Below are 15,337 nucleotides of genomic sequence, written 5' to 3' on the forward strand. Positions count from 1 at the left end.
GATAATTTGATGCGTGAGGTCCGCTTCAAATTTCAACTCATTTGGACATTTGAGCAACTCTCGGCAAAAAAGACAAATTCAAGGTTTGTAAAAAAGTTTATTGTTGACGCACTATTCTGATCTGATTTGTCTTTTTTGCCGAGAGCTGCTCAGATGTCTAAATGAGTTAAAATTTGGAATGAACCTCATGCATCCAATTATCTACCACACAAAAAAATTGATTTTTTTTATTTTTTCTTAACATTTGTTTTGATTTTTTTTTTGAGCAAGAGTAGATGAGTCTGGGCACCAAGTTGGATTTCTGGTTCCCGACCAACTATTCTTGTATCAGAATCATAGATGTTGCGTAAGCGCACCCTTTTCCCAATATATTTATTTATTACACTAGCAAAAGAGCCTTGCAACGGGTACCATAATTGCGGCCTTAAAATCAAGTCACTGAGAATATAATACCTATAATGATCATACATGTTATACACATAAATATTCTACCCGGGGAATAGCGCCTATGTAGCCTCGATGACTTCAACATTTTCTATATCCCATTCAACGCAACACTCCTAATCATCACTGCAAGCGAAAGAGGCAATGCTTTTTGAAACCATTGATGCTCGAGGCAATACTGCAGGGCAGACTCGCTATCACCTCACGTAGTCAAGCTGTAGTCGGTCGTTTCAACCATGCATGGTGACCAAGAAACACACTCGTCAAGACAGCAAGGCATTGTGATGAAGATACACGATGGTTTAACTCAATGCCATCTATGTGAACTGTCTGTTATTCAGTAGCCCCATCCGGACCTGGGCTGATGGGTGCAATGCTTGACACCAACATCACCGATCCATCATTGGGCATGCATGTATTGATGAAGGTTCGGAAACTTGCTGGTTGCTTGATCGTTCAAGAATCCAGAGAATCGACGTCAAAGTACACATGATAACTGAGGCCGGCTGATTGATTTGGCTCTCGCAGCTGATTGATCTAGTATGAGCTACCACTATTTCAATATACTATAGCTAGCTCAGGAGGGGCGTTTTGGCTCCCTGGAGCATATGCTTACCTTTCTTTCTTCTGCATTATTTCATATTCTCACCTTGATTCCTGCCTGCCACTGAACTAAAGCATGTTAATGGCTTTGCAGTTAGGTAGCTTTCAACCCTGCTATGGGTGTGCGCTTGACAAGCTGATCATGCATTCGAAACCCGCCATGTGCATGCGTGCTACCTATGCAGCGGACGCAGATCGCTCACAGACACGTCTGAGCCGGTGTCGGCCAGGTCGATCTTGTCCTCGCGGATTTTGAGCGTGGCAGATGAGAGGGAGAGTGGCCGGATCTTGTTATCTCCACTCTCCATCGGCGGCGGCCGTGAGATGTGAGGCACCACTGATACGGATCTAGGGTGTGGCGTGCTCAAATATTCTCAATCACTCGAATCAGAGGAACATCAGTGGTGGATTTGTTCTCAGCAAGAAGGGGATCGGGAGGCGAGAGTTTGGAGGTGGGAGGAGAGATACATCACCCAGCAACGCCGATTCAGCAAGTGATCCAACGATGCCAATCCTAGCGCAGCGCTGCCCCTTTTATACCTACTTGGTCCACTCTGGGCCTCGCACCGGTGGGTTGGGCTTTCCCTTCCTCTTGGGTCGCTCCAGTTGGGCTGGGCTTCTTTGGACGGGGCCCACCGTTCCCGTGACATTCCCCTCTCCTTGAGACTTGGCTTGACCCCAAGCCAAAGCTCGGGGAAACCTGGACTTCAGAGGTACTTCGTCTTCCAGGGTGGCCAGCGAGTCGGGGAACCCAGACCAGTGCACGAAAACTTGCGCCACTTGACGAGTTCCTCACGTCACCGATCAGCGCTGCAGAATCTTCTCGGGCACTTGCAGAGGAAGAAGATCCTCGTCGAGCGTCGGAAGCTCCGGCATGACTTGTGTTGACGGAGGCACACCCAGCCGGAGTTGCGAGACATGGATGACGGGGTGAATGCGCGCCGTTTCGGGGAGCGCCAGCTTGTATGCCACCTCTCCAACTCGCCCCAGCACCTGAAAGGGACCAAAATAGCGAAATGCCAATTTGTGGTTAGCTCGCGTGGCCACCGATGACTGCACGTAAGGTTGAAGCTTGAGGTACACCCAGTCCCCAACAGCAAAGACTCGATCAGAGCGTTTGTGATCAGCTTTGCTCTTCATCACTTGTTGCGCTCTGTGCAGGTGCTGTTTGATGAGTGCCATCACTGTTGCTCTCTCTTTAGTCCAAGCAGCCAATTCAGTCACCGCCTCATCAACTACATTGGTGATTCCAAATAAGTGGGGCTTGTGCCCATACAGGACTTCAAATGGGGATGATCGAAGAGTTGAGTGATAAGATGTGTTACACCAAAACTCGGCTAACGCCAGCCAGTCTACCCACTTGCTAGGACAGTTATGCACGAAGCAACGGAGATACAGTTCCATGCATTGGTTGACCCTCTCAATAGTGCCATCTGTTTGTGGATGTCGTGCAGAAGAGATGTTCAACGTAGTATGTGTCAACCTGCAGAGTTCCTGCCACACGCGACTGGTGAAAATGCGGTCACGGTCTGACACCATTTTATGAGGAGGCCCATGAAGCTTGAACACATTCTCCAGGTAAGCTTTCGCTACTTGCAAGGCAGAATAAGGATGCCGCATGGGAATGAAGTGCGCGTACCGCGTTAACTTATCAACCATCACCAGGATAGAGTTGAAACCGCGAGAAGAAGGCAGACCTTCCACAAAGTCCAACGTTACCATCTCCCAGGCTTGCTCCGGATACTTCACATGCTCGGGCTTGGCCTACTTGCACATGGCGCAGTTCGCCACAAATGTCTTGACAGTCTGCTTTATCTTGGGCCACGCAAAATGCCGCATCATTCGATTATATGTAGCGTGCACCCCTGAGTGTCCCCCCAAAGCTCCCGCATGCAATTCGTGCAACATCATCTTCTGAGCTGCTAAGTTATAGCCGAGCCAGACACGACCCTTGTATCGAATCAGTCCATCAACAACCGCGAACGAACCATCCAACGGTGTCCCCGCAGCTGCAATCGCCAGCTTGTTCAAGCAAGATGGGTCCTTCTGATAGCCTTTCTTCACTTCATCCAACCACGTGGGTACGTAAACTGACAAAGCGCACACGCTGCTCACGGGCAAACGAGAAAGTGCATCAGCCGCTACATTTGTAGCCCCCCGACGATACTCAACCTTATACTGAAGCCCCAACAGCTTAGTGAAAGCCTTATGTTGCCAAGGGGTAGTCAGTTTCTGCTCATCGAGACACGACAAACTTCTGTGATCAGTCCTGATGGTGAATTCTGACAACAGAAGATACGAACGACATCTGTCAACTGCCATAAGGATGGCCAGGCACTCCTTCTCGTAAGTCGAGAGCCCTCTATGCTTAGGACCCAAGGACTGGCTGAGGAAAGCAATGGGGTGTTGCTGTTGCATGAGAACCGTGCCAATGCCAATATTTGACGCGTCCGTTTCGATGACGAACGGCTTGGAAAAATCCGGCAAGGCCAAAACCGGCGTTGTGGTAAGAGCTGTTTTCAACAGTCGGAAAGCCTGCTCTTGAGTAGGTGTCCACAGGAATGGGACACCTTTCTTGAGAAGATTTGTGAGTGGCATGCTGATGATCCCGAAGTGTTTGACAAATTTGCGATAATAGCCAGCCAACCCTAGAAACTGGCGCACTTCCTTGACAGACTCTGGTTGTTTCCGAGCTAGGACCTTGTCAGTGTTCTTGGGATCAGTACGCACCCCTTCCGCACTGACGACATGGCCCAGGTAACGAAGTTGCGGCTGTGCAAACATACATTTGGACCTCTTCACCTTTAAGGAGTATTGCTGCAGTCTCTGAAACACCTTCCGTAGCAACACAACATGCTCTGCCAGAGTTTTGCTGAACACCAGAATATCATCGATAAAAACCAGGACCCCTTTTCACAGAAACAGAGCGAGAACCACATGCATACCCCCCTGGATGGTCGGCGGTCCACCCGTAACTCCATAGGGCATCACTTTAAACTCGAAATGACCATGGTGAGTTTGGAAAGCTGTATTGGCCTCGTCCTCGGGCCGCATCCGGATCTAATGGTACCCAGACCGCAAGTCCAGACTGGTAAACACAGTTGCTCCGTGAAATTCATCTAACAACTCATCAATGACCGGGATAGGGTACCGGTTCTTGATGGTAATGGCATTGCGGAAGCGATAGTCAACGCAAAAACGCCACTCACCATCCTTCTTCTGCACCAGCAACACAGGCGACGAGAAAGGACTGCAGCTGATCTGAATTATCCCTTGTCGCAACATCTCTGCTACCTGAGCCTCGATTTCATCTTTCTGAGCTGGGTTGTAATGGTACGGACGACGTTTCACTGGTTGAGCACCCGGAATCAACTGAATTGCATGGTCGAACTCCCTGTGAGGTGGCAAACCTTTTGGTTCTTCAAACAAAACTGCGAATTCCGTTAGCAACTCCTTCACATCGATTGGAATAGGCTCGGTTGTTCCCTCTGGCTTGGAAGTTGCTAGGAGTATCACATGCGCCAACTCTGTGCGAGCCTGCACCAGCTGCAGCTCTTCCCCCGAAATAGCTTGACAATGCGACATCTCGGGTGTAGTACCTGTCAGCTGAATGTACTCGCCCTTGTGCTGGAATGTCATTAATTTCTTTCCCCAATTGACTGTCATCAGGCCCCGAGATTCGAGCCAATCCATGCCCAGCACAACATCATAACTGCCCAACGGGAACAACTTGAGGGTGGAGCTGAATCGATGGCCTTGTATGACATACTCACAGTCTGGCACCTCTTGATCGCATAGTGTAACTGCCCCATCAGCAACTTTGACCTTCAAGGGTGTGCGCATCGCTTGCACTCCTTTCCAATCCCGAGCAATCTCGGTGTTGGCAAAACTGTGAGAGCTTCCTGAGTCCACTAGCATGAGCAGCACTTTTTTTCCAATTTTCCCAGACAGACGGAAAGCTTTGGGCGCTTCTGTACCTTGAACCGCTGCAGTCGACAAGATACAGAGATCATCTTCTGAGCTTTCAGCCGGAGCCACAGCAGTGCCCGACGATACAGGAGGTGAAATCATGCCCACCAATTCTTCCATGACATGCAATTGAACCGTGGAGGCACATACATGCCCGGGCCCCCATCGCTTGCCACAAGTGAAACAGAGACCCCGTGCTTTGCGAAATGCCCGGAGAGCCTTGAGCTTGTCGTCTATTGTTGAGCCCGCGGTACTCAAGGATGACTTGGCAATGTCGAGGCCTCGTAGTGTCTCCAGGGGAGTGGAGACAGGCAGCGACGCATTTGGGCGTCCCACCGGAGACGACGTGGGCACATCCACTAACAGCGCTAGGCGTGAAGAAAAATGCCCAGGTCTGCTATTGGATGACCCCGAGCGTTGCGCCACAGTAGCCTCTTGCTCCCGACGTACCATGTCAACCACCTCTTCCTGCAATTCAGCCAAGGAAACAACAGTATCGAGGTCTTTTGGGCGATGCAACATAACATCCACTTTAATCTCATGAGCCAATCCTTCAATGAATTGAGTAGCAAAGAACAAAGGATCCCAAGAGCTATGGTGCGCTAACAAGTAGTGCATGGATACATTGAACTTCTCGGCATACTCTAACACGCAACCCTCCTGCTTAAGCTTCGAAAACGATGCAACAAATGCTGAAACTCCGACCTACCAAATTTTCAAGGACAGCTGTGCAAAAAGTATCCCAACTAGTAGCCTTAAGATGCATCTTAGACCACTCGAGCCACAAGGCCGCAGCCCCAGTAAAATGCACAACTATTGTGTCCACCCACACGGTTGGATCAACACCACACACACGAAAGTAGGCTTCGCAACGAATGCGCCACCCTGTAGAATTATCGCCATCAAAACTGGGACACTCCACATGCTTATGATACCCTCTATGACCGCTACTACTGCCAGAATCGAACGATTGCGGTGAAGGAATGGGTACCGTGGGAAAAGGAGTGTGGACTGTACCGTTGGCCGGGACCGGCGCGGGGAGGAGAGCCCCCCAACCAGTTCCCGTGGAATCGAAGCCCTACGGTGGCCATCGGGCCCGTAGCCGTCGCCACTGCGGTGCCCCCCGAGCTCTAGCGCGTCCGCCACTGCCGAACTCGAGGTTTCTGCCATCTTGTTGCGGGGTGATGTGTGCCGCGCCATCTTCTCCAGTTCCGCGCGGATTTCACCGAGATCGGCACAGAATTGCCCCATCGACGTATCCACACCGGGGCGCCACGCCGCGAGACTTGCACCACCGGCTCCAAGGAGGCAAGCGCGGGCTCCATCTTGGCGACTGCTGACTCCATATTCGCGACTGCGGAAGCCATCCGATCCAACGTCTGCTGGATCGAGAGAAGGGCCTTGGCGATGCCGCTCTGCTCCGCCGCGGCTTCCTCCAGCTGCTTCTGGACGTCTGTCCCCGCCATGATCTCCTTCACACTGCGAGTTTCCGGCGCCAGATCGGGCCGCGGAAGAGAAATTTTGTGGTGGAATTGGAGACTCTGGTACCAAATGATACGGATCTAGGGTGTGGCTTGCTCAAATATTCTCAATCACTCGAATCAGAGGAACATCAGTGGTGGATTTTTTCTCAGCAAGAAGGGGATCGGGAGGCGAGAGTCTGGAGGTGGGAGGAGAGATACATCGCCTAGCGGCGCCGATTCAGCAAGTGATTCAACGATGCCAACCCTAGCGCAGCGCTGCCCCTTTTATACCTACTTGGTCCACTTTGGGCCTCGCACCAGTGGGTTGGGCTTTGCCTTCCTCTTGGGTTGCTTCAGCTGGGCTGGGCTTCTCTGGATGGGGCCCACCGTTCCCGTGACAACCACGAAGGACGCATGGGAAGGCTGAAGCTCCTCGAAGATGACACGATGGAGAGGTGAGTGTTTCGCAGGAACTAGAGTAGCCTCCGCCCAGCCGGTTTATTGCGTCATGTTGGCTGCTGTAAGCCGCGGCGACGAGCGGGCGCAGCGAGCGCGTGTGCGGGCGGGCGTTGGCCGCGTCGGGTGCGTCGGGCCCGTAGCTAGTGCGTGCGTGTGTGCGTGCGTAGACTAGGGTAGAGGCGCGCGCTGTGTGTGCATGCATGGCGCCGGACCAGGGCCAGCCGTTGGCGAGCTGGGGGTGCGCGTCGAGTTGGTTAGCTGCGGAGTCGCCACGTCCGGGCGTGTGCGTGCATCTCGGACGGGCACGGGCAGAGCGGCGTGGATCAGGTGCTCGACGTGGGTAAGGTCGTGGGTTCGTGCCCGGCGCGACCTGGGTATAAAACCCCCGTGTATGCGTTGTAATGGTGTGCCTGTACTTGAGTTTGTTGCTCGAGGGAACCTGAAGCCGTTCATGCGGCTGCAGCAGCGTTCGTGCGCTAGGAAAACTCGCGCCGTGTCCCTATCTTCTCCTTTTTCCTTCTTCTCTTTCGTTGGTTTGAGCCACGGCACGAGAGAGTGAGCCGAGTGAGCGAGAGAGGAGAGCCAGGGCAAGAGAGCTGCGCCAACATTTGGTACCAGAGCATCGGGTTCGGAGGAGCTCGCCGGCGATGGCGCTCGTCCCGTGCGGCGGCGGAGCACGGTGATGCCGTGCGTGCGGGGAGCGCGGCGGCCGCGGCGGACCTGCGCGGTGGCGCGGCGTGGCTCGGTGGAGGGAAGGCCAAGCTCCGGGACACGCCGGATCGGCCACGTTGATCGCGTCGGAGCGCGATCATGGCGCGAGCTGGAGGCGTGCGGAGCGTGGCAGAACAAGCCGCGGCGACGGGCTCACCGCGTCGGGCGCGTGTATGGGCGCGCGCCAGACGTAGCGGGCGCGCCGGGAGCACGGGAGTGGACCGCGTCGAGGCGCTGGACCTGGTTGCGCAGATCGCGTACGTGCGCGGCGGGAGCGCGGGCCGGGAGCGCGGTGACGTGGAGACTGCGCGCGAAGGGCACGGCGGCACGGTGGCAGGCGCGGCAGCGACGTCAGGGCGGTGGCGGCTACGACGTCGACGGCGCGGCGGAGCGCGCGCTGCGGGTGGACGGCAGCGTCGAGGACGTCGATCTCCTCTAGGCCGCGGCTTAGGGGGAGAGTGTTGGCTGCTGTAAGCCGTGGCGACGAGCGGGCGCAGCGAGCGCGTGTGCGGGTGGGCGCTGGCCGCGTCGGGTGCGTCGGGCCCGTAGCTAGTGCGTGCGTGTGTGCGTGCGTAGACTAGGGTAGAGGCGCGCGCTGTATGTGCATGCATAGCGCTGGACCAGGGCCAGCCGTCGGTGAGCTGGGGGTGCGCGTCGAGTTGGTTAGCTGTGGAGTCGTCACGTCCGGGCGTGTGCGTGCATGTCGGACGGGCGCGGGCGGAGCGGTGTGGATCAGGTGCTCGACGTGGGTAAGGTCGTGGGTTCGTGCCCGGCGCGACCTGGGTATAAAACCCCCGTGTATGCGTTGTAATGGTGTGCATGTACTTGAGTTTGTTGCTCGAGGGAACCTGAAGCCGTTCGTGCGGCTGCAGCAACGTTCGTGCGCTGGGAAAACTCGCGCCGTGTCCCTGTCTTCTCCTTTTTCCTTCTTCTCTTTCGTTGGTTTGAGCCACGGCACGGGAGAGTGAGCCGAGTGAGCGAGAGAGGAGAGCCAGGGCAAGAGAGCTGCGCCAACACGTCATGACCTCGGCAAAGTAATACTGAAATCCGTGGTGCCGTTTGCCCTTGCTGCACCCCTTCTTTTTTATTTTTATGTTAACCAAGGTGCCGTTGGCCATGCGGACACGGTTTAGAGTTCGGGTCCGCGTGGAATTATTTCTCTTTGGATATTGAGTCGGACGGAAACACGGAGCTTAATTGCACCAATATAAAAGGTTATATTCATCTCTTTTCTCAAACTGTGTTGGCAATGTTAAACCAGAAAACCACGGGCAGCAGGGCTCACCCTACAGAGCCTTGCGTCGGTACCCCCCCTCCCCCTCACAAACCGTATAAAGGCAGATGGTAATTTGATAATAAGATATACCCACCTCCATATGTGACACACGTACGAGTACGTAGATGTACACAACCCCGCCCGCCACTTGGCTTACTTCCATCAACTGTAACTAACTAAGACAACTCACTTGTTGTGCCTAGTTACTTGTTTGTTCTTCTTGTTGTGCATCTCCTTAGTCTAGTTTTCTTCTGTTTTTGGTTTTGTTTGGCCTCTTTTTCCTTTTCTTAAATTCGTGAAGATTTCCAAAATTTTGTGAACTTCTTCAAATCCATGAACTTATTTTTGAATATGTGACCTTTTTTTGAATGAATGAATGCTATTCAATTTCGCTTACTTTTCTCAAACTCGCGAACCTTTTTGTCAAATTCATGATTTTTTAAAAAAAATCATGAACTTTTTTTTTCAAATCCATGAACTTTTTTGTGCAAGTGAGAAGCTTGGCCCATGTATTTGACGTCCCTGCAGCACGCGCGTGTTGGTCGCTACATGTGGCAGAAACTTTCCAACAACAACACAAAAAAACTAACAAAATGGTTTTTTCGATTTGGTCTTCAGTCTGTCAGTTTTGATGCCCACCCCGAGCTCCAAGGACGGAAAAGTTCACGAAACTGAAAAATGTTAATCGATTTGAAAAAAAAGTTCATGAATTTGACAAATCAATTCAGGAAATTGAAAAAAATCATATATTCGAAAGAAAGTTCATGAATTAAATATTTTTTCACAGGAACCTCCCCCCCTGACTAAGCCGGTCCATTGTCGTGCGCGGAAACATGAAAAAATATATTAAAATAACAGTTTTAAGTACCTATTTAAATTATGATTTTAATGTTTTTTCCTTCAAACATGACCATGCCCGGCTGACAAAAGTTGAGGTCGTTTCATGAATGTCCAAAAAATACCATCTTCCATGAAGTGTGCTCGGGTAGAGGCGAGAAGGCTCCGTTTGAGAGCATGTTTTTTGGCATCCGTCAAATGACGCCAAATATTTTTCACGAGCTTATATGACCAATTGAAGGCACCGTACCAAGTTCTCTTGGTTTTCGACAAATTTCACATTCTCTAGAGTTTTGTGTGTCAAAAAAGGTTGATAAATGGCCGACGTGTCACAAGTTGCATACGGTGTAGAGAATCATTCAAACCTGAAATGCATGCCTACCATAGGCATGCCACGTGCTTTCAAAAGTTGGTGTCATTTGAAGGTTGTAAAAACATATACCATGTGTCAATGGAGGGTGTTCGGGTAGGGCAGAAGGCTCATTCTGAGAGCACATTATTTCTGGACATCTTTGAAATGGCCCCAATTTTTTCCGTTGCCTTGTACGACCAATTCAAGGCACCATGCCAAGTTATTTGGGTTTTGACAAGTTTTGCATTTTCTGGAGTTTTTCTGGTAAAAAAGGCCAATAAATGGTTGGACGTGTCGCAACTTGCATACGGTGTCGGAAATCGTTCAAACCTGGCATGGATGCCTAACATGGGCATGCCCACCTGCTTGCAAAAGTTGGGAGCAGTCCTGAGATTTCCAAAAAATACAATGTTCAATGGAGAGTGTTCGGTTAGCCAAGAAGTGTTCGTTTGGGAGCACCTCGTTTCTCGACATCCCTTAAATGGCAAAAATAGAAAAAGGTTCATCGAGTTAAAAAAAATCATCTATTTTGAAAAGATTTCATCGATTTTGAAGAAAGAAATTCATCGATTTAAGAAAGAGTTCACGCGTTTTAAAAAAAGACATGTGTGAATTATAAAAATTTCCCGGTTTTAAGAAAAGCTCACAAATTTCAAGAAAGCTTCCTGGTTTGAATTTTTTTTTGCAAATTTAAGAAAAGTTCACAATTTTTATGAACATTTCATGAATTTGAAAAAAATCACATGTTTAAAAAAAGATGTGTGTGAATTTGAAAAAAGTTCACGGTTTTTAGAAAAGTCCACGAATTTGAAGAAAAGTTTGTGGTTTGAAAAAGGTCACGAATTTAAGCAAAGTTTGAATTTTGATTTTTTTTAAAAATAATGGCTCCATCAAGCCCGGTCACCAAAATGCCCTACTCCTGGATCGTATGCAAGCCTACTCGGTTTGTAGTTGAATCCTACTCAGACACACTATACATTCTTTTTTATTTGCAATATACGTCGTTGGTTCCCAGCTCATGAACTTTTCTTTTTCTGAACCGTGATTGTTCATGCACTTTTCGCAAAGCCGAGGTCAAAGCCCAAGTTGGCCCATTACAAACACAACGCGACTTGATTGGTGAGCTGTCCTTTTTTTGGAAAAACCAGGCAACCGATGGGAGGGTCGCATGCGAACGAAAACCAGGCACGAGGGACGACAACGGAGGAGCGGAACATGTAAGTTTTTCTAGATAAGGAGAGATTGAAGAAGATACAAGAAGTATAAAAGCCACAACAACTAAGGTGTCCAATTGGTTACCATTTTTTGAATGCTATCTGGTGGTATTCAGATCGAATCACATTGGGCGCGTATTTTTTGAATTTTAACAGAAGAATAGAAAGGGCGTAAGTGGGCTGGCCCATGGAGGAGGTGGAAATGTCGCGTATCGGCGCGCTCGGCGCATGCGATGTACTATCGAAAAAGACCATCATGTGCTTTACTATGAAGGGGTATGGTTAATCTCGTATGCTCAAGGGGCGTGAGAGAGTATTTATATGGAAAGCAGAAATTGACCGTTACCCTGGTAAAGTAACTAATTGGAAGTTATGGAAAATCATTGGTAGTGTCGCACATGTTCAAAAATTGAATGGTTGAAAGGGAACCGCAATTCCCAGAAGAGCGCGATGCTTCAAGGGACCAGACTGTCCACTAAACATCTTATAATTTATTTTCTGTATCTTTCATTTTTTTTCCTATTTTCTAGTTCTACGGTTTGCAGTTCCAAAAAAAAAAGCAAAGGTACTTTGTTTTCACAGGAAAGTAATATTTGAAACTAATAAGGGGAAAGTCACAACCCAAAAAATAGCAGTTATGGAAAACTGTCGCCGCCGTTCCCACAAATTGTCCTTCATTCTTCATCGTATCGATGACTTCCAAACTGGTTGCATCTTGCCTTTTGTGCCAGATATAAGCCAAACCTTAGAGCCATAGCTTCTATCTCCTTGGTTTTTAGGAACACACATCTTCCATCAAGCCATTCAATACATCCTCTTCTGATGCCGCCCTAGCCTCACTAGCATTGACATGGCACCGATATATGAGCTTGACCCCTTGGCCTTCTCCCTCGTCACCGAAATAATGTCCCTCCCCTAATGCTGACCCACCCAACCCTGTGGCTCACCATGGCCGGACACGGAAAACAAAATTAAGAAGGGAAAAAACGAAAGAAAATTTTGGCTGATCGTGGATGCACCTTGTCGTCTTGGTGCACCTGCTGATGCAAGGAGCAAATGGAGTCGTAGTCCCAGGTTTTGGGCTGGTAGTCCACTGGCCGCCGGTGCAACTCAGCCGGCGGGAACCGGTCGGCGTAGATGGTTGCATCAGTAGCTGACGCCATTAGTTCTACCTACCTCTATGTACGTAAGGCTAGACAAAGGAGATGTGTTCTTCACCTTCTCCAGTCTGAACCGGATAAGTGATAGCTAGTTCGGCTCTTTGATAACTCTAATTTGATATGTTTGCCGCACGATGCCATGAAATGGGAAGCTATTTATAGATACATATTAATGTTGCACCGGGGAGTTATGGGCAGCGGGCAGGTACGTCCAGGTAGATCGAGTTACTAAGTCCAGTCCTTTTTTTCACGAACTATGCATGAAAAGAGTGCAGCTAAATGTACTCAATCAAAATATCTACGGACATGTGGTATCCGCATATGGACGGCCAACAACGATAGCGAGTGACGGCAGGCGTGCGTGGTCTTCGTTTTCTGTTCATCTTGGTCCTCGGGAGTGTACATAATATCCTAGCAATTTATTTCTTAGTGAATCTGTGGACCGTGTGCCTTTTTCATAAAAAAGATCTTCGGCGGTCAATCATTTTCTTCACATAAAAAGGGTATATAATTATAAGACCGTTAAAGATATTCGTCTGGTGTGAATGTGGTTGACATTAGAACCTTCCTAAAGATCTAGCTCGTCCATGATCTTTTCCTAGCAGAAGCTCTTTTGTGAAAACCTTTTCTTCATTTTATCATGATAAAAAGAAGCATGCTTCGTCCTTCATATTAATTAATCGGAAAATGTATCAGCCAAATCACAGTTTTTTGGTCAAACTACAGAACGACTTGCAGAACACAAGAATCGTATCCAGGACCACCTCATTATGCTATAGTCATTAATTCTGTCAACTATTAGGGTAAATATCTCAGTAGCTTCTGTATAAACTAGCACTTGCGAGGGCATCTTCTTTACTCTTTATTTTGGTGAGAGTGCATACGGAATTAATTTATTATGCATGATATACACCTTATGCAACAATCCAGTATTATATAATACAATATTATGACCACCAAAAATATTATGCTTAATAGTTTTTCACGTACGTGGCTAACATCTTTAGTTATCTTCAATTTGTGGGAGAGCGATTAGTATGCTATTTTCAAAAAACAATTATTGATTTTATGTGTTATTTGTGCACATTCAATTGTTACAAACGACCGACTCGTAAGGCCATGTTGTGGTCCAGTTAATGATAAGAGCCGAACAAATGTGATATCCCGATGATGTTTTGATAATCTAGCAAAATAAATTTTGTATTGAAGTGACACAGAAATATTTCAAGGCCAACTATAGTGTGAGTTCATTTGAATAACTTTGTGTAGATAGTTCTTACTCCTAATTACTCGCTTCATTTTCATACACATGATGTCCTAGACATGGGCATTGTCTTTATAATACAACTTTGGCCATTATTTTGTATATAAACATGCTTAAAAAATAAGATAAAGAATAGTTTAATACAAGTGTAAGGACTTCGTTTCAGAATAGTTGTTTATGCCTTAGGACCTGCTATAAAAAGGAATCCATTAGATTTACAAAAGGAGATTTTTTGGGGGGCGTGCTACACGTCTGCCGGCTGATCGTTTTAAAAGATCAGTCGGGTCACGAGCCGTCGGATCGTGTGCCATCGAGTGGCCGAGCGGCGTTCTTCACTTTCGCAACAGAGATAATGTTGCAAAAACCTTTGCGACAGAGGCTATATTGCAGAAATTTTTGCAACAAAGGTAATGTTCCAGAAAACTTTTGCAACATAGGTCGTGTTGCAGAAATTATTTTATGTTCTTTTTTTGCAACATAGGTGATGTTACATAAGATATTTTTGCAACATAGGTGATGTTGCGGAAATTTTACAATGGAGATCATGCTGTAGAAACGCCACCAGCCGTTGCCGATGTCGAAGCAGCATCGTCATCATTCGCCATTGCCGATGTCACAGCAGTATCGTCGTCATTCGCCGTTGCCGTTTGCAACTCCCCCATCGCAATTGCAACCGGGAGGTGTCCGGTGTTGATCGGGGACTGCATGGACGAGGTCGGTGGGGCCATGCAATGCTCGGGCTCTCCACGGTCGTCAACGGCCCTGCGGTGGCCACTGGTTGTGGTGAAGGCTTGGAACGGCCGGACGAACTACGCGACCTCATGTGGTGCAGGCGACCTCTCCATGCATGAGTTGTTGGTCACCCATGACGGAAACCAGAGATGATAGAGTGAGATTGGAGAGAAAAGGGGATCTGGATCGGATAAGAAATGAATGACTCGGCTGAGATAAGGGAGAAAGTAGTGCGGTGCATGTGCCAATACGGGACACACGTCGCTCGCTAGAGGCGGCGGATGCCGAGTGCTGAATCGGCCGGGAGAGTAGGATCGTTTCCCTTTTTTGCGTGATTTTCTAGTATAATTTTCCAGGAAAATTGTATTTTCAATATACAATAGATATAGTCATTATTTTGAAAATTATGGTACGCTAATGTCGTGTCTGTAGCCATTCCACCTAATAAGAATAATCATTTAATTGTTGACTACGTGATCATATAATCTAAGACAAAAGAAAAAAAGAGAATCAGAGGCTCATGATTTTTTTCATTCATTACCACTGGAATTTGCGAAGATATTTTTTCCTTACATTGGTGTGGAATTTTCAGGCTTTTCTTTCTTGTGAATAAGACGGTCTTATTTGAGTGGCTCATTTTGTTTTAGTACACATTTATATTCAAAATATGTATATAAATTCTTTGTACTCTAATAAGTAAAATTGATGTCTTATTATTATTGTCCTTGTTATTATTATTTTACACTACATATAGGCTAGTCTATAACTTGATATGTGTTTCTTCGCCACGGCATAGTTTTTCTTACAACTCCTGTCATGTCACAGTTGTTATTTAACGTCCTCATCCTAGTTA

At 48.2% G+C, this 15,337-nt stretch overlaps 1 protein-coding gene and 1 long non-coding RNA gene across 2 annotated transcripts; both read right to left on the reverse strand.

Moving 5' to 3' along the window:
• Positions 1–2,811: 2,811 nt before the first annotated feature.
• Positions 2,812–6,482, reverse strand: LOC147961675 (uncharacterized). Its single transcript, XM_087533897.1, has 4 exons — positions 6,243–6,482; positions 5,641–5,721; positions 4,257–5,484; positions 2,812–3,905 (listed from the first exon to the last, which is right to left on the reverse strand). Exons 1-4 carry the CDS (start codon positions 6,480–6,482, stop codon positions 2,812–2,814), a joined length of 2,643 nt encoding a protein of 880 aa, XP_087390023.1.
• A 5,297-nt stretch (positions 6,483–11,779) lies between these two features.
• Positions 11,780–12,666, reverse strand: LOC147961676 (uncharacterized). The gene is made up of 2 exons (XR_015611384.1): positions 12,348–12,666; positions 11,780–12,264 (listed from the first exon to the last, which is right to left on the reverse strand). It is a non-coding gene; the product is annotated as an uncharacterized LOC147961676 (long non-coding RNA).
• Positions 12,667–15,337: the final 2,671 nt, after the last annotated feature.

Source organism: Triticum urartu, chromosome 7A, assembly GCF_056163025.1.
Source record: "Triticum urartu cultivar PI428250 chromosome 7A, HENAU_Tu73, whole genome shotgun sequence".
Lineage (NCBI taxonomy): Eukaryota > Viridiplantae > Streptophyta > Magnoliopsida > Poales > Poaceae > Triticum > Triticum urartu.

Coding starts and splice junctions, on each gene's coding strand:
- LOC147961675 (XM_087533897.1), bottom strand. CDS start 6,482: ATGGCGGGGACAGACGTCCAGAAGCAGCTGGAGGAAGCCGCGGCGGAG. Junction 5,722..6,242: donor GCAATTCTGTGCCGATCTCG/GTGAAATCCGCG, acceptor AAAATTTGGTAG/GTCGGAGTTTCAGCATTTGT. Junction 5,485..5,640: donor AGTATGCCGAGAAGTTCAAT/GTATCCATGCAC, acceptor GCTGAATTGCAG/GAAGAGGTGGTTGACATGGT.